The sequence below is a fragment of the Gobius niger genome (assembly GCF_951799975.1).
Source record: "Gobius niger genome assembly, chromosome: 20".
Classification (NCBI taxonomy): domain Eukaryota; kingdom Metazoa; phylum Chordata; class Actinopteri; order Gobiiformes; family Gobiidae; genus Gobius; species Gobius niger.
The window spans coordinates 14,075,872-14,098,926 of record NC_136871.1 but is presented as its reverse complement, the minus strand read 5'-3'; the positions used below and the strand labels follow the sequence as shown (position 1 = coordinate 14,098,926).

Sequence of the window (23,055 nt, the reverse complement as noted above, 5' to 3'; positions counted from 1 at the left end):
GTGGACGGTGAGAATCGTCTCCGCTTTTCATCATCATCTGCACAGCGAGGCGGGGAGCGGGGAGCGCAAACAAAATGTCAACTGGATCATGGACGTGAGCGCCGCAACAAGTCGGCGTCGCCATGCGGATCTACTGCAGGGTACTTGTGCTCGCCGTGTGCCTCGGAGTTTTCTTACTTTTGTACTTTTTAGGGGGCAGCGCTGGAGACGAGCCCCTGCTGTTGAAACAAGTTGTGGTCGTGAAGCAGGAGAAGCTCAACTCTTCCCCGTCGCCATCTGCGCTCGGACGTGATGTTGCAGGAGTCAAGTTTGCGGCAAATAAACCAGCGCTCAAGCCACGGAAACAGGAGAGAGCGATCAGAAAAGTGGCCAAGGCAAAGAGGTGAGAGCCGTCGGTCCTCTGCACTTCACCCTCGCGCACACGAACGCACCAACAAGAACAAGTTGCTGAGATTCATTAGTGCGTTTTGTACAAGGACATTCCTTTGCATTTACTGCCAATGCTTCCGTTACTTATCTTCTCTCTGTTTGACTACTTCCCGTCTCTTCAAATTGTGATCACTGAATAGCAGGAGCTGTTTAAAAGCCAGTGAAATGTGAGAAACGAGCATGGCTGAGGGGATTATGATTAGGAGGTGCTAGTATTTGCAAAGATTGGTCATCTGGGACGTGGCATGGCACAGTCATAAATCATGCTAAAACGTCTAGTTATCTGACCCTGAGAGGCTTATTGATCTGGTTTCATCGCCTTGCTGTTTTATAAAGGGCACCTTGACATAAATGGTAATAAATGGTAAAGGCCTACGCTTTTTCCACAAAACAGATTACAGGAAGGACACTGTCAAACCAGTGTGTAGGTTGAAAGAAAGGGTTCATTAACTGTTTAAAAAAAGCAGGCACATTTTCTCTGTATTTTTTTTGAATACCTTAAAATCTCCTTAAATGGAATGTTTATGTGTGTTAAATCTAATAGGCTTGTATTATGCCATATGTTGCAACAAAGGCATGTAATATATTGGGGAATCTAATAATTGCTTTTTAAATAATGATGAGTTAACACAGCTTTAGTTTTGTATATTAAACCTCAAAGCATTCAAATGTATTGTCATCCATCACCTCATCCTTGCTATTTTTGTTCCAGGATGAGCTCATTTCATTACGCTTTCTTATTCCTGTCTACACTCCCTTTTGGTCTCTGCTCTCAGTGGATGCCAATAATGCTTTACAATGTGGCTACTGAGATACGGACTCTCTTTTTTTGCTGCCCATAATAAGTATTCTATGGCGACTCTAGACCAAAGGCTAGGGACAGTGTTTGGTAGATAAAAGCCATCAAGGCGTTACGTGGAGAGAAGGGACCTTTGCGTCCTCCCAGAAACTACACTCCAGCGCATGTGCTCGCTGCTGATAAGGCAGATGGGGTGGAACGGGTCACGGGAGGCTGAAAGAAAGGATTGGAAATGCTTTAGAGACAGACTGCTATGAGGATGCTGTCTTTGGCTCTATTGCACATCATCAATTGCCTGACAAAGCAGTTAGGGTTTTAGCCTTAAAATCATACCATTGGATGTTTTATTGTTGTTTAACTTTAGTTACATCCAGTGTAGTTATGGTTCATACATTTAGCCCCTTTTCAGCATTGCTTACCGCTAATGTGGCATTAGTTTAGTCCTGAATTAACCTTGAGTAAATACTTATCTAGTGCTTTATCATGTAGCTTTGGCCTGTCCTGTTTTAGTTAAAAGTTAGTTATGGTTTGCTCCAGTTTAGTCCTAATTACAGTCAAATGTTTGCTATTTTTTGGTCTTTTTCTTTTGTGGTTAAATGAGCAAATCAGAGCAGAAGCCTGGGCTTCTTGTGAAAAAGACAAACGCGCTTTATTTGTCCTAATGTTATCATTTCCCCCAACACATCACTCTACTTCCTGCATCCGAAAATAGAAGAGTTCCAGTTGTCCTCCCAAACCAGGCAGATACAATAGCTTGCAAAGGCAACAGTTGGGGCATGACACCTGTTTCAAAAGCACGATGCTCAGCAGACAGATACACAGAGCATGATTACTGCCACATTTGCACGTACAATATTGCTAAAAAAAAAAAAGCAAATAAACAAACATTACGTATATGTAATGGGCAGAGTGTTTATCCCTTAAAGGAGCTCATCATCAGAGAGCCCTCGAGCAATATAATCTTTGCATTGTGTTGGTTAATAAATGTGGTGTTACTGTTGCCTTTTTTGTCTCTGTTAAACATTATATGATAAAGTTATCCTTGGGTCTTCCGTGAAGTCTATGTTTTAGCAGTGCACGTCCTCATCACATCATAGATTAGAGATTTGAAGGATGAATTAAACCAACTGCGTATTGACACCAGCCGGAAGATGAGGCACATCTATCTTAAACTGAACAAGGCTATTCTCATACTCTCATCCATCTCGCACACAATCCTACGTTGTATAATTAATACCTCACTGATTAGCCTGCGGTGAATCATTGTTCCCCGGGTGAAAACCGCTAAACACAAACAAGACCAAACGCAAAATCATTCATCATACAAATCAGGCAATGACATAATGAGAACACGTTTAAATCAGCAGTACCGTGGCAGTAAAACAGTGCGTAGCATAACAAAGTTTCTCGGGTGAGCCGTATGCAGATTTTTTACACCTGCTAGTGTTAGGAATCCATGCAATGTGGAAGCCTTTGATTAGCTACATTCTTGCTGATTTTAATCCACAGCTGAGGCCCTAAATAATGTGTTCAAGTGTCACGATACTTACTATGTCGACTTATCGTTCAATAAATGATTTCTTAGCATTTTTTCTTTATTTTTTCCTTTGTAAAACTTTGAATTTAAACTCTTTTTAAAATGGGATATTTTTTGCCTCAACACATGAATATTCAAATGTGTTTGAATATTATTCATGTGCATTTTACGCCCATGTGCATAACTTGTTGTATCGCCTTTGTTCTGCCGCATTGAAGCCAACATGTGCAGAGCTGTGGAGACGAATCCTTGCTGTGTCATTTCAGATAGAGTTAAGCAGCGTTTCTCACCATAAGCCGTCACTTTTGTGCTGCGACATTATGTCTTGCCATAAAAATGTCCCCCTGCATCATGACAGAATACTCTCCCTGTGAGCAGTAAGTTGAGGTTTAACTTGGCTGTGAAAAGTGCTGCCTTGAGTAGATTCCGTCAGTGACTGTTCCATGTCAGACTGATTGTCTTTATGCTTTTAAATATGTCCATAATGAGTCATATACAAGCTGTGGAGGGAAAATCATAGACATGAGGTGGGATCAAATACAAGGCCTTTTTTTAAAAAATTTTTTATTACCAAGCAGGAGGTGTCAAGCCAAAGATTAGAAAGGGGAAGAGCTGCCAAAAGTGTTCTGGAGCTGAACAGAAGATATGGTTTCGAGCTATGAGCAAATAGTATTACTTGAATAATGAGGTTGGTATTTCCTTTATGAGCTGCAATCACATTTTGCCAAAGGACATGTCTTTTTTTCTACAAGCATATTTTTAAATGGTGTTGTTTGCGTGCTGCTGTTGATCTAAAAATGACATGGGGGGATTAAGTTTTCCAACATCAACATGGACAGAATTATTACTTAATGCTTCACTGTCAAATAGTTGTGTAATTCTGTGCATGTTTCTAATAGAAAGCCGTTGCAACGACAACCAACTGTGCCTGTGCTTAATAATTGTCTCTTATTAAATAACATTTTCAAAAGAATGATCCAGTGGCCTATGTTCCTCCAGATATCTGATCTGCACACTTGAAAGTACGCAGATAGAAAAACTGGTACAAAATACTGCGTTGAAAAAAGTAAAGTCTCCTTTTTGTCCAGCACGTGACAAGATGACAGTATTTCCTTTGCTTTACTCCTGCCTTTACATGTTCATTTTCCTTTGACATTATCTCTAAAAGTGCTTTTTCTTTTCTGCATAATTTAAAACGACTGGGTCGCTTTGTAGTCAAAAACTCTTCTCTTTCTGGCTGCCACAAATCAATTCAGGGACTTTCGCTCTGAGCACCTCTCTCTGTCTGCTTTGTGACTGCTTCCAGATGCCGACACATTGCTGTGTCTGTCGCCAAGTTTCAACACACACACGCCAAGCACTTTTTGCAAGACAGAGCTATTTCTGTTTTAATTATGCAGAGAAATAAGAGTTCTATTACAAAAACAAAAGGTGCTATTAAAAAGCTAACACATGCTTATGATTTTGTCTTTGTATTTGTGTAGCAGTGTTTTCATATTGAGTCACTGTCACTCCTTGATCAAACAGACTTTCGTGTAATGCACAGTTACAAAAAAAAAAAAAAAAAAAGGCAATATTACTAAGGAAAACAATACACATTTTTTGCAAATTGCTATGCCATTATGTTGCATGATGGAGTGTAATATGATTTCTCAAGGGGGTTTGGAGGTTTCTGGGACAATGTCTGATCAACAGCACATCAGGCTTTGGAGCGTAGCCCCCAAGATTTCTCTGCACCTTCTCATTCATCCTAATCTGTGATTCATTATTGTCCTTCAGCCATGCAGAAAAAACAGGGTGCCGGCCGGGCTCGGAGACAGCACTACTGCAGCCCACCTGTCAATTTTCACTCCTCTCTCTCCTGTATGTCACATTACATTTTTCAGAGGTGGATGTAGTAGCAAAAATGTCTTTGAGCTCAATACTCACAAATGCTATATGCATCCATCCTGTTTCATGCATTTGTTGAGACGTTTGCTAATTGCAATAATGTGATTTTGATTTGATTAAAATGCAATTTACTGTCCCGCCCTGTCATTAAGAATTAGATTTTCTTGCTCCTCACATATAATCACATTCTCATCATCACAGCCACATATTCACGCCATTGGGCTACACTGATGCTATGTTGCTGTTTCAGTTTACACACTTTGGTCTTCAGGCCAGACTCTCCTGAAGGTCCTAAAGACTCATTTTAAAACCTGGGGGGACCTGTCCATTCAAGCTGCTGCCCCCCAGACTCTGGAATGATCTGCTCCCGTCTCTCTCTGTGGACTTGTTCACAAAGCCACTCAAGACAGTATTGTTTAGGGCAGCTGTTTAGTGACAAATGTTGTATGCATTTAAAAAAAAAGTATTATTATTGTATTTGCTGTTTGTAAAGCATTTTAGCATTTGTGCAAAAACACATCAGTACATTATGGCAGGGATTAAAACGACATACTTTGCATTTTCCAGTTCTGACATTTTGACATTGTCATCACTTAAACCACTTAAACCACTTTCTGAATCTAGAGATGAAAACAGTTTGACATTTGCAAGCGATTGTTTTCCTCTGAACAAAAGTTTATCTGTTCACATTTTGCTTATTTTTCTCTTGCTCCATTAGTTTGTTCCAGTGGTTGGTTTGAGCATGTTCTTAAGAAGCAGCTCTGTGTGTCAGAAAAAGAAATGGTGTTGGCCTTAGTTTCAAAATCTGCCATTGTGCAAATGTTACCCGACTGAGGGTTTTAACCAAACAATGGCTCTGCACACCAGACAAAGAGTGCATTCCAGGGAATAATATTCTCCAGGGGGAGTGAAAAAAAATGCGTATGGATTTACATTAATATTGACTTTGAATTGACAAAACATCATGTCATACATTGATGTTGCATCTTCAAAACCAGACTACAAAATAAAGAACCATTCGTATTCAGACGTCGGCACTTGTGAGTTATCATTTCCGTCCTTTTAGGAGGTGAAAGAAGGATTAATGCTCGTGACCACTGGGATTGTCAGAGAAATTGAAATAGCTTTGTGTGGAGCAGGCATGAAGTGACAAGCCAGTACGTGTTGTTGACAGGTGTGAGAAAGGGTTTCAATTTCTGCCGGCCTTTGAGAATTGATGCATTTGGTCACAGGTGGGAGTGTGGTAAACATCATGCATCTCGCCTTCACAGTGTTGTTAATCAATGTGCACGCCTGAGACATTGGGTTTCCTGGACAAGATTTTCCCAGTGGCAGAATGGCATGCCATGTTCACTTGTGTAATATGGAACATACTGAATTGTATTAAATATTACATAAATGTTTTGGGGCATGATACATGTAGCTATTGTGATTTATCAATCTTAGTGTTTGGTATGATGTAATACAATGTCATACTTGCAAAACATGCACTTTGACTTTTGTAGAAGAAAAAATGAAAAATAGTCAAATATTGAGTTGTCCAACCCACATCTCAACTCCTTTTCCCTCTCCTCCACCTCCACCTCCTGCTCTCCCACCACCTTCTCATATTCCTCCTCCTCCTATTTATTCCACTTCTTCTTTTATTGCTGTATATACTTCCTATTCAAATTCATAATTTGCTATGCATGGGAAATTAGCATGTGCTTGTTTGGAGACTACAATAACCATGTAGTCTTTTGTTTGGCGACTACAACAGGTGGAATCAATTTTGTGGCAAACGTCTGTTGGTTAAGAGGCATTCACCTTGCCCTGGCTGAGATGAGTCATGGGGGATTTGCAGCTGTGGCAGCTGGTGCTGTTGGTCTGTTAATGCAAGCTCTTACAGAACTGTCATCAGGGCCATCTCACAGCCATGCTCTCTGCATGGTTCCCACAATGTCTTGAAACCATCTCAGACAGGTCTGACGCGCTGGAACTCGCTACACGTATTATTTATTTAATGTCCCAAATGTTTGTTATTGATTTAATTGCAATGAAAGGTAGGCAATAATCCAATTTGAAGTCATTGAACCCTGAAACTGTGATCAGCTTATTCACCAGTGCATCATTGATTTCAGGTGTAGTGAGTACACATTGAGTATACATGTATTCTGTGTTCACAGGCAACTTATTATTATACGTATACATATAGTATGATAGGTATGGGTTGGAAAATTGCGCTATTTTTGTTTGGTATGCTGTTCCTGTTAAATGGAATAGGCCTAATTTGTTTTGTGTTCTTGAGAAATAAGGCCAAGGTTACTGGTAATTTGTTCTTTCAAAACAAGATAATTTCATCTCATCTGATTTGTTGGTGATGAATTATGAAGGAGACTGTCGGATCAACAGGCCCCAGTGTACCCCACGTGGCCTTGACCCATTAAAAGCAATACAAACTACTGGAATACTCCTGTACCTTGCTAAAACCTAGAGTTAATGTGCTTATTATTGGGGGTGCAGTATTGGATTTTAGAAGTTATCTACATATTTGAATAGTAAAAGTATTACTTTGCTGGATTTTAAAGGAACAGGTCACTTGAGCTTAGACGAGTTGATACGTACCTGTTTGGTCTTTGTGCATGCCTGTGGAAGAGCTTGGTCGCTTCTAACTTCACCCCGTTTGGGTCCATAGGACTATGCTGGGAGAGGCCAAATGCTAACACAACATCTTTGGTCTTTTTGCATGACTGAGGGCACGCACAAAAAACAGACATCCAGGTATGCATCCACGTCTAAGCTCAGGTAAGAACATATCCCAGTATGGAAAAACGGTGGCCTGTTCCTTTAAGTAAAAATAAGTATTATAGAACATATAGGTCTAAAATGCCGTTTTAGTTTGCAAATTGTATTGTACTTTCTAAATAATTGCATGATTTGTTCATTGCAGCCATTCAAAGAGAGATTAATCGTGTGCAGTCCCGTCTTACTTCAGGCAATGCATTGTATCATTCATGAATTACATTCTGATTAAAGTGCATAATCGCTAAATAAGCTGAGTCCATTTCCCATTTCCCATTATCAAAGTGCAGTAAACAGTGCCTGACACTCATTTAAAATGGCTTTGTGTGGATTAATGCAGGAAAAATGTTCATACATTTACTTCCTTTTCGTTTCATAGTTCTATGTGTGTTCCCCTTTAAAGTGAAGAAACCCTGTTGATTCCACATATGCATGTCATTTCATTGCTCCTCTATGTCTCTGTGGTATTTCTAGCAAACAACAGAACAATGTGGGGCGACCTGCGGCCAAGCGGGGCAGAGTGGAGGGGGGCATGCACCTGGCTGTGGTGGCCTGTGGGAATCGTCTGGACGAGACCCTCACCATGGTTAAATCAGCCATCCTTTTCAGCCTGAAGAAGATCACGTTTCACATATTTGCAGAAGACCCCTTGGCCCCGCAGTTTGAAGAGAGGGTAAGATCCCGTCAGTTGGTAAAGCTTTGGAGTGAGTGATTCCCCCTGTCAGGCGTGCAGTGTTTTCCCAAGTGGCTGATGCCTGTTCTTTTCAGTTCCTGTGATTTCAGATTTTGTGTAGTGCATGTTAAACAGCTCTGCCTTGCTGTGTAGTAGATGACAAGATCAGAGCAGTTTTAACTCCCCCCGTGACTCCCGGTAGTACAGACACATAACCCTTTTATCTGGAAGCAGGGCGTAATATATCACTCAGACACCCTGCTTTGCCCCAGCACCGCTCCCCACTTCAAAGTCACCTCTGCAGCAGCGCCTGCTATCATTCTGATTAGTTACACCACTCCTATAACTTGCAGTCGATTATTATCATCAGAGTCATTATGGCAACTCCAGGTTGAAAATGAAAAAATGCAATAAGAGTTTGTACTCATTACCTTGAGCTAAACTGTTACTGTATCCAAAATGTGACTGTGAGTTAACATGCTTGCCAAAAGTTCATCTGGAATCTGAAAATGTAACTTCCATTATAAAATGTCAACCACCTCCAACAAATGGCATTTCATCTGAGTTTCTTTGCCTATTTCTTAACAGAAGTGGTACCTCCTTCCTCTATTTGTCAGCTATTACAGTTTATTAGGCATGTCTACAAAAAATGAAAGAATGAGCATTCTGTTTTAGGCTAAAAGCGTTCGGCAGACTACATGTAAGTTGGAGCACCTTCATGCATGTGTATTTTAAAACTATTGCAGTATTGCATGAAAATGCTTTTTAAACCACTAATTTACAAGTGAATGATTCCCATATGTGGAAAGATCCCATGTGGCAGCCAGGAACTCCAGCTGCTCTGGAACATGCTGTACTGTTTGCTGTGTACATTTCAAGGAGACGTTCTCTTAATGCTGAAGCTGTGATTTGGATCTTCTATTATATTCTTTACACAAAATATCTTCCAACATGCATCATATTGCTACTTTTTGGGATCAACTGTCAAACTGATAGAGCCTATAGGTTAATAGGAGGTTGTATTAAAAGGAACAGCTGTGCAAATGACACTGTACAGTATGACTTCATTGTTTTTTCTGTGTTTTTATTCGTCACTTAGCACAGCTTAGACGGATTATCTTTATCTGTTGCCAGACATTTTGTTTGAGCAAAAAAACATCTGCTGTGCAATAGTCCGTCATTTGTAAATACAGCACTGAAAATACAATATTGTTTTGCAGATTAGATAGTCTACAAAGATACAACTCCATGCCTCTGTGGAAATACAGCATCAGCAAGTAGTGTAGTGGTGATGCTTGAAAAAAAAGAGAAAGACATTGCATTGCCATAGGTATTTGCATTTTAGTGCCTTTTTTTCTTTTGGTTTTTTTGCATCATAGCATGGAGCCTTTTGGCTTTTTCTGGCTTTGTCTATTGTGAAATTGCACTGTTACCTTTCGAGTAAACTAATCTTATGTCATTATTGTAATTTGTCTAAAAATAGGTTTAATGTGACTATTATAGCCTAAGCAAGTTCTAACATTTAAGAAAGACAAGACAAGAGCCAGGCCGACTAAAATGGATCTAGAATGGACCCAAATTGGGATAAATTATGCATGAACTTGGTGTAAAACACTTGAGCAGCAATGGTAGTTTTAAATGTGCTTTGTAAGTAAACTTGACCTAGACTTAAAACCGAAAAAACACCTAAATGATATGAATTATATAATCACAAATAAAATGATCTCAGATTAAAATGAATGAGGACATAAGATAAGATCAGATAAGATAGAACTTTATTGATCTCACAAAGGAGAAATGTACTTGTTTACATCAGCCGTCAAGAAATGTGTAATTAAATTGTACAGTGGATTTAAAAAAATATATAAGAAAAGGAACAAAGAATATAAATACCGTAGCTATAAAATTAGAACAGAATCCAAGACATAAATAGTGTGTGAGAGGTGTTGTCCATGATGAATGAGAGCTTGGATTATACCCTCGTGCGGTCCAGGGGGCAGCCCAGAACAGAGCTGGCCCTCCTGACCAGCTGAAGAAGCCCAAGTACCATCAGTGGTACATGTACTACTATAGATTTTGACATGATTCCGCCTTAGTCCTGAGAGAGTTTTGTATTCAAATTAAAAGACCAATAATCTGAATACAGACTGGCTTGCTGTCACTTTTTGTGCAGATACTGAATATAAATATATTTGTCTCATCTGGATCTCATTTCTTCAGCTTTGATTGTAACCCGTTTGCCTTTGGATTCACAGCTAAAGCAGTGGCCTCGCTCTGTTGCTGCAAAGTTCCAATACACCATCTACCCCATCACCTTCTCAGTGGGTGACGCAGAGGAGTGGAAGAAGCTGTTCAAGCCATGTGCTGCACAAAGGCTTTTCTTACCGGTAAGAGCCCACAGATGATCACTGGCAGTATCAACGCTCATGCAAAATGCAATTAATTCACTTGTCATCTCTTTATTCACACTATTGTTTTACTGCTTATAATTACTCGGGCAATTATTGACGATTTCACACCTTCTCTGCAGTGCTTAGTTAACAAATCTCCAGAGATCGAATCCACTAATTCTATTAAGTAAAAGGCCGTGCCTGCTTATTGATTTTTTTTTTTCTTTTTCTTTTAAAGCTGCTGTTCATTGAAATATCAGCCAACTCACTGACCATGTAATCAGCATAGTGCAGCTCGAAGGGTCCATGGTGCCTCTTTGCTGCAACCAAATCAATATTCATTCTCTGCAATTGCTTTATTAGGTAGTACATAAAGTGAAAGTACAGACGCTGTTTAAATGGGAGCATAATATTTGTTATCAAGCCCTTTACAAGCAATGCACTGATAAACTGAGACGGCCATTCTCCTGCTCTAAGTAATACAAACATGCTACAAAGCCAATGGCACATTTCACATATTTACAAACGAGGAGAGCTGTGTTTGCTGCAAAGGGCAGTGGAGGGTCATAGCAATATAAACTCTGACATTTTAATCGATCTTTTGTGATCCTTAACCAAACAGAGTTGGAGCACATGTGATTTTGCAAGGAGTGCATTCCTCTTTCAGAAGAGAAATCTACGGTATCGGAATGCCCATCACCTGCTGGTTAGTCGGACCTCTTTCAGAGCAATCAGCCGACTCAACATGAGAGGAAGTATCTTCACTGGGTGGAAAAAGTGTGAGGGCTTTTAGAGCAGGCATCATCATCCAGTTGTTCTGGAGCTAGGAGTGGCCCTCCAGCCCTTTCCAAGAAGCTCCTCTGAGGCTTCCACTAGATCAGGGGTGTCCAGACTTTTCCCATCGAGGGCCGCATTTTGAAGTTTGTACGGCGTTGAAAATGTTGATCATCATCTGCAAACATTTACGGTAATATAGTAAAGAAACTCCAGTCCTATTTCTTTTTGTGTTATTTTTTTGTGTTATTATTATTTTTTAAATCTATTTATTTTAATATTCCTCATGCATGCCCTAAAGCTATATGAGTTATATGTTTTTATGTTTAATATTTCACATCTTCACCGAGAAAAACATCCTAGTTTGTGAACCTGTTTACAAACAATGTCAATAAAAACTATTCTGATTCTGATTAAAATCATATATTGGCTCTAACCGTCCAGAGTAAATGCCACCAGAGTCACCAGTTGCTGAGCTCTTGTCCTTCAAAATCAAAATCTCAGCAGCAAAACATAAACCCAATGCAACAGCTTTGTTGAATGTGAGGATTTTCATGTTCTGTGCTGCTGCATTTGCTGTGCAAACCCTGCCTCCCGCACTGTGATTGAAACCTTTGTGAAGTTGTACCAGACAGTCTTTCTCTTTACTTACTACAATGGAAACATCATTCTGGCTCACCTGGCTAATGTTTGTGATTATATACAAAATAAACTGTATATTAGTGACTTTTCTCCTGTGATCCTAGTTTTAATATTAGTGTTGGTTGCAGTGTTGTAGCAGATTTGAAGTAGCTGAAAAGAGTAAACTCATTCTTTATCTCCCCCTCCCTCTGCTATTCCACGACAGCTTGACCCAGCAGTCTGCTCTGAAAGTAATGATCTCATCTTGAACTTATCTTTTTGTTCTTAGCTGAGTCAGTGTTTTCAGTCGCAGCTGGAACGGAATCTTTAAGATGTCCTTCCACAGATCATTCTTATCTTCACTCTCCTGTCATACAGTTTGTAGTTCATTACTACAGCCTTTGTCTTTTTTTCCTCCACAGAATTCGAAGCATGTTGTAATAAATGTCATGGTTGTTTCACATTCTTGTTTTTTTATCTTGCCTTTATTTTGGTAAATTGGGACAAATGAAATGAAGTCTGTTTTGGTGCTTGTGCAGGACATTTCACCCACTTTTTCAGCTTCAGTCAAAAGTCCGTACAGTATGTACGTGGCAAGTGCGACAAGGAAATGAATCCAATGTAAAGAAATAATAACAATTAAGTAAAGTACAAAATATCATTCCAGTAGAACTGAGTCCAACCAAATCAGTTTGTATCGGTCTAAATAAACATGGTACTTGGTCTGTCGCACACTAACAGTTTTCCGTGTGTTCTCTTCATTCTTTCCACACGTAGGTCATTCTGAAAGATGTGGACTCGCTGCTGTACGTTGACACAGATGTGCTGTTCCTCCGGCCCATGGACGACATCTGGAGTTTCTTCAAAGCCTTCAACAGCTCCCAACTCGCAGCCATGGCCCCGGAGCACGAGGTCCCCAAGATCGGGTGGTACAGCCGCTTTGCGCGTCACCCTTTCTACGGGGTCACAGGGGTCAACTCCGGAGTGATGCTCATGAACCTCACTCGCATCCGCAGCACATTGTTCAAAGTAAGACAATAACTGCATTATCGTTCAGAGATTTGTGTGAAATGTTTACCGAGGTCTATGCCGTGACTGTTTTCTGTGGTGTTTGACTAAAGAAGCTTTTCACCAGTGAGTAAATGACTTTTGGTGTCAAGAAAAAGTCACTTCCCAGCTCATGACGTGCTGAAACTCTGTGTGTAGTTGTATGAAAATGAAGTAAAATGTTTCTAAAGTGATTCATTATGTTTCTTCTTCTTTCATTAATAAATTACCAGTAGTTAATCAAATTAATGGTTGCCGACCTAGGACAAAGTGAGTGAGTGGTTTTAAGTTTGGTGTTCCAATTAAATTGCTTTTGAAGTCAGTTTGTTCTGTGGTTTAGACAGACCAAAGCTTTACCCATGTATTTCTAGACACGTCGCCCTCAATTTGCACTGACAATGGAACCAACCCATACCTTGTTATGCCATGTAGAAAGAAGCCTTAAATTCTGTCACATTTCTTCACCCTGATCAGTAGCAGTCGTTTAAGTTTTTCTTTGAGCTGGAGTCTCCGGCTGAGTGCTACGAGTGGGCTGTGATTGAAGTGCTCTGATTACCACACTGGCAAGCGCAGACCTCTGCCCTCAGAACTCAATTTAGCTGCTCTCTTAATGCTGCCAGCCGTTTGCGACTGGGAGAGCAAAATGTAAATTGGGTCTGCTTTGATGATGTGTTTATGAAAAAAGAAGGCTTTGCTGGAGCTGTCTGTGAGTGAACATGATTATTTTTATTTGTATTTCAGAACAGTATGATTCCCAGCGGCTTGTCGTGGGAGGACCTTCTGCATCCACTCTACCAGAAGTACAAGAACCACATCACCTGGGGCGACCAGGACCTCCTCAACATCATTTTCCATTACAACCTAGGTACACCCTCATTTAATCCTATAAGGCCATCTGTTCGAGGGTGGAATGTGAAAATAGAAAGAAGACAGAAAAAATATATTCAAAAGCACACTTTGAGTTTTAACACATTGAGTGCCAAAAACAGAAAAGCTTGTTTTTGCGGGTTTTTTTAAATTAGGAAACTACACTCTAATACACCTTATGTGTGATTCTGGTGGCACTGTGATGAACAGAAGTGAAATAAATGACGATCAAAAACGTTTTCATTTATATTATTGCGTTTCTTTTTTATTATTTATTATTATTTTATTAGTCTGAGGGGTTGTGGTGTTCCGTAGCTGTACATCCGACACTTCTCTCTTGCTGTCTGGAGTGCGTTTTACAAAGCAGAGCGGCTTCCCATGGAAAGATCGAAACAGTTGAGATTTTAAAGTTGATTGAATTGAGTTTAAATTGATCCGAGGGCAGCTGAGAAACATCCAGGTTAAATCTTCAATCCGAGAACCAGGCTGTTTAAATGCAAATCTGCAGCAACGTGTCAACAATGTTGTCGTTGAAATTGACTTGAAACGGAAATATTTAGGCATTTGCCTCTTCCCAGAGGCGAAAAGTGTCCGTCCAGAGAGGAGAGAGGAGGAGAGAGGAGGAGAGAGGAGGAGAGAGGAGGAGAGAGGAGGAGAGAGGAGGAGAGAGGAGGATAGAGGAGGAGAGAGGAGGAGAGAGGAGGAGAGAGGAGGAGAGAGGAGGAGAGAGGAGGAGAGATGAGGATAGAGGAGGAGAGAGGAGGAGAGATGAGGATAGAGGAGGATAGAGGAGGAGAGAGGAGGAGAGAGGAGGAGAGAGGAGTTAATCAGAAAGGAGAGTGTTGCATAAAACCCCCTTTAAACTCCGAATCTAGAAAAAAATCTGTGATTTTGATCAAAACTGGCCTCTGTTTAGCTTTGGATTTCTCAGGAACCGAGGCACATAGAATTAATCTGTTGTCACCTACAGAAAGCTTAGAGAGCTTGGCTTTCAAACGAGCCATAGCATGTGTCCATAGCTATAACATAGATTATGCTGTGGTGCTACAAATAATGTAGAAAATGGTCTGGATTGTTGGCACTCTACAACTAAAAACAGCACGGCACTCAATGTGTTAAGTGTTTTTGTTTTATAGTCGTGTTTTTGTTTTATAGTAGCGTACCAGTAATTTTGTTTAACCGACAATCAAATATGAAAAATACATATGGTGCGTTCCAGGCAACTGGTAAGAGGTATCTTTCCCACTTGAAAATTACGGCTTACGACCTCAGAGCGTTCCAGGTGAATAAAGTCGTATGTAAACAACACGACTAATGCTACAACAGTTAGCTCATACGATGCTAACGTTATGAACGTTTCTCCAAACCAGATCTAATTAAAAACATGCGACATAACGTTATGTTGAAAGCTGTGACCAAAAGAAACGTTCAATGTCGTTCCAAGGCATTTTTCCAAGTGAGAGGAAGGAACCAGTACCAGTTGCCTGGAAAACACCTATTCATTAAAATGCATCATAATTAAACAGTTAAAAACCACACTTAAGCACTCGGAAATAAATAACCGGAATGTGCTCAATTCTGAATATCTCACTCCTATTGGATGAAAATATATGCATTTTTTAATGAAAAAATGCGGTAAATGAAAGTGACTGTAGGCGAACAGCAGACTGGAAAAGCAGCCAGCTGCACAGGCCAGATGTGCATATTAAGTGCTTAGAACTATCTGCAGGGCTGGCAGCATCACTGTTTGCTTGAAAGCACAGTCAAGTGGAGTGTTTGTTTTTGATGACAGGGCTTAGAGCTTTCTTCCATCTCGAGAGGAAAATGTTAGGCATTCTGACCTATTTTAGACAGCCAACATAAACCAGTCTTCATTTCTGCTTTTTTAGTAATGGGCTTGAAACAAAATTAACTTTTGTCACCTCAATTTCAAAACAATTACGAACATCACTAAGCGTTTTCTGAAGTTAATTGATTTTAAAAGTCCAAACCCTGTCACTGCCTTGACTAAGCTGAATGAAAATTAAATGCATCTGGATTCTTTCATGTTTGTGTTGTTTTTCTTTCCCTTGGTAGAGTGTCTGTACATCTTTCCCTGCCAGTGGAATTACAGGCCTGACCACTGCATGTATGGGAGCAACTGCAAAGGTGCTGAAGAGGAGGGTGTGTCCATCCTGCATGGAAACCGCGGAGTGTATCATGACGACAAGCAGCCGGCCTTCAAAGTTGTTTACGATGCAATCCGTGATGTGAGTATGAATGCAGCATAACTCTGTTTAGTTCATGACAACATTATATTGTTGCAAATGGGAATCAGAGGTTGAGAAAGCGATTCTTAACAAAACAAAAAGGCCTGCTCCTAATCCAATGATGCACTGGCAATGTTGTGGCCATGAAAAAGACTAAATGCAAAAATACTGCACATAAAGAGTACGTTCTTTTTTTTTTGGAAAGAAATGTTGCTGTCACCTGGCCATTAAATCTTTTTGCAAATCACCAATATAACTAATATCTAATGAGACCAGCACACACCAAGTATTAGATTGAAAAAAGGGCATCCTATTACCCATCTAGGTCAATTTGTAAAATTAGAACGTGTTTTATCCAATCACAGAGAGCGCTGCATGGCTGAGATAAGCCTCTTAAACACTAGCTGAGTAGGACTCATGAAAATGCAGAATTCCCTTACATCTTTAGTGATAGCAATGTGATGTGTATTAATTGTAATAAAAATATAAATATACAGGTGAAACTTGGAAAAATAGAATATCGTGAAAATGTATTTCTGTGATACAACTTAAAATGTGAAACTAATATTTGATATAGACTCATGACATGCAAAGTGACATATGTCAAGCCTTTATTTGTTGTAATTTTGATGATTATGGCTTGCAGCATCAAAAAACCCAAAGGTTGCGTTCACATGACATCACAACAATCTAAAGAGCCTATAGTTTAAAATTGAGGTGGAGGGCAACTGACAGTCACTATGGTAACTGTGGTAACTGACAAAATGCATATTTTTATGTCTTTGTATTTCGGCTCATACCTCAGTCATTACTAGAGGAATCCACATGAAACAAAAACTGTCACAAAGTTCATTATCTCCTCTGTCAGCACATATGAACTAATGTCCAATTATTTTCTCTGAAAAACGTCAAAAAGTGATGACAATATGAGAAAACATGACCGTGATCTTGTCCAATAGAAAGGACTTTCAGACATAAAAATAATATCACGGGTTTGTGAATCCAATCACGATCAAATACTGAAGAGGAAAAACATTTATCAGTTTTCGTTTTGGAGATTTCTTACAAAAACTGCATTTCTCCCATTGAGGTGTATTGGCCCTGCCCTCCATCTGACATTATGGGCCAGATCTTGTGGCGGCGTTCTTAAAGGATCTATATCAGGGGTGGCCAACCCGCGGCTCTCGAGCCGCATGCGGCTCTTGGCCAATCAGAGTGCGGCTCTTTGCATGATTGGATATGTTTAATACAATGCGGCTCTTTGCAAAATAATTGGTAAATATTTCCCATAAACTGTAACAGTCTTTGACCAAAAATCCAATCATCGTCCTACAGACCCTGTTTCCATCTCTACACACGAATGAGAGTCTGTATCTCCCTCCTTTTCGAGGCGGCGCGTAAAAGGTGCATGTGCAGCCTCACTCAAAGCGGGATGTAGGTTAAACAACAGGCAGGCAGATCGTGGCACTAGGATTAGCTTCTGTGCTTTTCAGGTTTCTGATCAGCTACTTTTTATTTGATGTAATTTGGCCTCATATTCACAGAAACAGATCAAAATTAGGAAATGGAAAAAAGCGGTGCTCTTTTGAAGCGTATGATGCGACGCGCGACATTGCAACGCGGAAATACGCAAAGTCATGACTTTTCTTTCACACATGCTATAACTGTAGCAGATGCAACTTAAAACAGGCTCTCAGACGTCCTCCAGAGGCTGCTGGTTAAAGTTCATGAACTTTATGCAGCCTAGAGTTCCTTCTCTCTGCACAGTCCAGTCAGGACGAAGCTGCAGGCACTGAGCGCACAGGCCAGGGGCGAATCAGAGAAGGGGGCTCAGTGGGCAGGGCCCCACATACAAATACACCCCATCATTAAAAAAAATAAAATAAATAATAATAATCTAATTCTGTCTCAGTTAGAGCAGGACACACACAATGTCATTTAATATACATGTATTTCAATCTTGTTGAGGAGTAAAACCATTCAATCTAACACAACTATTAAAAAAAAGAAAAGAAAAAGGCCAGGCATAAAGTTATAGTTTATTGTGATATAAATAAAACGGTCGCATTCTATTTAATCACAATAAACTACCGCCCCGGGATCTCGCTAATGGTCGGTGCCTTTGTGGCTCTTCACAGGATCAAGGTTGAAAATTTCGGCTCTTGGTCTCTGACTGGTTGGCCACCCCTGATCTATATCATGCTATTTTAGCCATTCCAAAGTTAAGTATAGGCATGTATATGATATATTGTGCCTTGTACTACCATTATGGAGCACTCATTTTTGTGATAAATATAAGTGTTTTCTGGAGGTATTTTTCAAACCCGGAAGACACAACGCTTCGATTCAGTTAACTCCGCCCCCTCTCTCCGCACATACTTTACCGTAATATAAATAAACAGCAATAAGTGAAGTCACTTCACGATGCAGTTATACGGAGTTGTCATCTGCAACACAGCTTCATAAATGGCTAACACACATGCTAATATGCTAACACACAAGCTAACCCGCGTTTGGATTGACTCACCGCTCTGGTCCATCGCTGTTTACATTATGGGACTCGCGTTGGTTATAAAAGTTAATCCACTTTGGTTCTGGCGAAGGTTCACCAAACATCCATCAAGAGACAGTCACAGAAAAACACCATTTTGGTGATAGTCGCTGAATCCCGGATAAAAAAAAACAGCTTCTGAGAGAGTGGCCTCTTCTTGAAAAAGGTTGAATAAACTCCCGCCCTCGTAGCCAAACGCGCTTCTTTTTCTCCATCCGTGACATTATCGTTAGGTAAGAATAAAGAACAGATGTCCAGAATAAGTTGCAACGAGCTCCATCTTCACAGCTGCAGCGCAAACATGACTGATCTGTTCAGACGCTCATGGGTGTTTGTTTTGGCCTCAGCTGACCTGGAAGCACCTCTCGGGCACAAACTTTTTTTTTTTTTTTTTTTTTTTCCTTCACTTTTTTTTTTCTCTTTGTTTCTCTCTTACAACAGAAATAATTAAAAAGCTGTTTTACAAATTAAAATCCGTCCGTAAGCATAGAATTAAGACATTACATTACAGACGTCGAGCACTTCCGTTCCGCTGTTACGACACAACTGAACACTCAGTCGTTCACCAGGAGAGGGAGGCGCAGCTGCTCAGAGAGCAGGATTCAGGAGGATTGCGGAGAGCTGCGTGAATGAAGCCACAAACCACTCTGGGGGTGTTTTTGATAAGGAAATAGCATAACAACATGGCTAAAAGCTCTAAAAAGTCGATTTTGCATGATATAGGACCTTTAAGCTACAGCGTCCGCTGTGGCGCGGATCGGCCCGCGCTTGGCGTGAACGCGAAGCAAAACAAAAGCACATGTTCACCCCACACAACCACTCTCCTGGACGCGGAGTCGATCTTGTTGGAGGAAATGTGTGTTTCCACCCACTTAAATGCACTAAGTCTGGAGTGGCAAGATCACAAAATGCGCTCCTACTGAGCGCAAAATGTCACGCTATCGTCTGCGTTTTGAGACACAAGATCGGGCCCTATGACATCATCACATTCTAAATCGTGAACGCCACCTATTCAAAATCTCAGAAGATTAAAATATTTTTTTATTGATTTCATGTAATATTCTAAACAGAGAAAAAAAACTGTAATCATGCATATGTACTTAAAGAGGGGTATTATGCTTTTTTCAATCACATAGCACCAGTCTATAGCACACTACAATGATGACGAAACCTTCTGTTGGTCTGTAAATGCAGTAAATTAGAATAACTGCCTTGTATAAAATTGCTCTCTCAAAATGGCTGTAGTGAATGTCTTGAAATAGGCCTCTGTCTCTTTAAGAACCTCTGACCCTTTCCGACACGCCCCCTCCACACGCTGTCTGTGGCATCAGTGGGGAGGAGGCATGTTTTTAATGAGGGAATGACATAATAACAGGATGTAAAGCTTGAAAAAGTCGATTTTGCATAATACCCCCCCTTTAATACTTGGTTTGGGCCCCTTGTACTTGAATTACCGCCTTAATGCGTTGTGGCATGGATTCTATCAGCATGTGACACTGCTGAGGTGTTATGGAAGACCAGGATGCTTCATTAGCTCCTTCAGCTCCTCTGTATTGTTCGGTCTCATGTCTCTCATCTTTCTTTTGGCAATGCCCCATAGATTCACTATGGGGTTAAGGTCTGGCAAGTTTGCTGGCCAACCAGGTTTTGGTATTTTAGGCAGTGTGGGCAGGTGCCAAGTCCTGCTGGAAAATGAAGTCTGCATCTCCATAAAGCTTGTCTGTTGAAGGAAGCATGAATGCTCTAAAATCTCCTGGTAGACGGTTACGCTGACTCTGGACTTAATAAACACAGTGGGCCAACACCAGCAGATGTTTTGGCTCCCCAAAACATCACAGACAAGGGGAACTTCACACTGGACTGGATTGTGTGCAGACTCTGGGAGGTTGGTTTCCAAATGAGATGCAAAATTTGCTCTCAGCAGTCTTCCCAATGATGGTGAATTCTACTGAACCAGACTGAGAGACCATTCAAAGTCTCAGGGACCCTTTGCCGGTGTTTTGGATTAATTAGCTGATTAAAGGGTGACACTTTGAGCCTACAATATAGTCACAATATTCTGAGATTTTGATTTGGGGATTTTTACACGCTGTGAGCCAAAATCTAGCCTGGCTAACGCCAGACTAAAATCACAAGTGATATTTAGTCTGGGGACCACCAATTCATTTTCTCATAGGAGAGGTGTGGTTTACGATCGTCCATAGCCGTTTATTGGGCGCTACGAATGTCTATCATGCGTCTGCACGTAGCCACAGCCAATTGTATCATCGTATCCGATGACATATGAGGTACCCGCTGTAAACTTTCGAGCTTTAGAACACGGCCTAAAGCTTGATCGAAAAATAGCGTCGCTATTTTAAATCCGTAAATAAACTACAAGCTTCCGTACATCAAATAGCTCGTCATCATCTTGCCGTCCCTCCTCGCTCTGTGATTGGTTCCCAAATCCAATGCGAAAATTTCGGCCATGGTCCCTAGGCTGCTGTGCAGTTCGAAATGATTCGAGCGCACACAGCAGTCTGGCGTTAGCCAGGTTAGCCAAAATCATCAAAATTATAACAAATAAAGGCTTGACATATGTCACTTTGCATGTCATGAGTCTATATCATATAATAATTTCACATTTTAAGTTGTATTACAGAAATAAATGAACTTTTTCACATTATTCATATATTCCATGTTTCACCTGTACGTTATACGGGACACCACACTCTGAAACAGGAAGCAGTGCACTGTTTCAGAGGAGTACTGAAGTACTCCGGTTTCCCCTACCTCCAAAAACGTGCTGGTCAGGTTGGCCCACAGTGCGGTGTGCTCAGTCGCAGCGGCTCAGGACTAACCCAACACCTGAAGGCAATTTCGTTGTGCAATTGTACAATGACAAATAAAGCACTTACTTACTTACTTACTTACTTACTTACTTACTTACTTACTTACTTACTTACTTATTGTAGATTCTCACATTGTTTCAGCATGAAAGGCTATAGAATGTTGCACACTGATTTACCTTGATGTTTTTTCATATTGCAGTTTCCGTTTGAGGACAACATGTTCCAGTCCTTGTTTTACCCCATTCAGACCAAGTTCCTAGACACAGTCAACACTTTGTGCGGTCGAATCCCTCAAGTTTTCCTGAAGCAGATAGAAAAGACTATGAGGACAGTGTTTGAGAAGAAAGTGATTCGACACGCCCGACCCCGCAAGTAGCCCTGCTCTGGAGACTGAGACTCCATGTTTTACCTCAAAACAGTAACGATTGTCTTGTGGGTTGACATTTCCAAATCCTTTACTAGCGCCCTCTGGTTGAGCCTTCAAAATAATGCAAGAATTTGAATGGAATGGTTTTAAAATATAAAGACATTGTATGAATGAATAAATGAACCTTTAAGCAGCATACAGTGCAGGTCAGTGATGCTGCTTGGTAGGTTTACCTTGAATTTTCTTAATCTAGATGTGAACAAATTATTGTAAAGTGAATGTGAATGTTTACTCATGTTCAGTGCAAAGACACATCTCGGCTCCACTGTTTGTAGCATCTCATCCTTAATCATACTGAGCATCAATAACAAAGAAGCCTTGAGTCGATGAAATCATCTCTCAGTGTGATAGCATTTTAAGACACACATTGGTCTGTGGGTACACGGGAAATATCATTTGAGGCTGTTTGTGCAAAATGGTGTTGTTCTTGTTTTTATATGCATATCAGTGCATAGTTTTTTATTTTATTTTATTTTTTATTATTGCTTCACATACATTTAAATATAAATGCAATCAAATTACTATAACAAAATCCTAATGAGGACCATAATCATCTGACTCTTTTTATGAACATTACATATTAATTGCAAATTTCTTCCGCTTTAGCACACAATGAACTATGTTGTTGAATATGATATTACCCTGTGGGGTAATGTGTCCTCTGTGTTTGACCCATCCTTGCAAACGGCCGGGGACCCATCTCCAGATGTGGAACCAGGCTGATGGTCAGTCACCTGCTTCACCTGGTTGATGGGGGAAACCAGAGTACCTGAAGGAAACCCATCCAGACACGGGGAGAGAAACAGGCAAACTCCACACAGAAAGATGTCTGTGTAGGCTCTCAATCGTACAGGAGTTGTTTATCGCAGATGAAGGTTCTTGAGTCATCTTCTGTACTCTGCAGTTGAAGTGTAGGACGGGCGATGGCCACTTCAACTACAGAAGACTCCAGAAGAACCTTCATCTACGACCCACACAGAAAGGCCCACGCGGTCCGGGAATCAAACCCGGAACCTTTAAGCAGATCTGTTTTTTTACTCAACTTGGTTGTCATACTTTTACTTTTTACAATATGTTTCTGTTGTTATCAAACTATCCATAGTTATCCATCAGATCTTCAGTAGCTGGGTTTGTTCATGAACAAGATGATGTTTGAGATATTTTTGTAGACACAAGAAACAATACTATG

At 40.5% G+C, this 23,055-nt stretch overlaps 1 protein-coding gene across 1 annotated transcript; it reads left to right on the top strand.

Moving 5' to 3' along the window:
• The first annotated feature begins 3 nt into the window (after nucleotides 1–3).
• On the top strand, nucleotides 4–22,425 carry gxylt2 (glucoside xylosyltransferase 2). The gene is made up of 7 exons (XM_079578578.1): nucleotides 4–382; nucleotides 7,911–8,109; nucleotides 10,365–10,496; nucleotides 12,672–12,923; nucleotides 13,683–13,806; nucleotides 15,885–16,057; nucleotides 21,639–22,425. Exons 1-7 carry the CDS (start codon nucleotides 123–125, stop codon nucleotides 21,813–21,815), a joined length of 1,317 nt encoding a protein of 438 aa, XP_079434704.1. The 5' UTR covers nucleotides 4–122; the 3' UTR covers nucleotides 21,816–22,425.
• Nucleotides 22,426–23,055: the final 630 nt, after the last annotated feature.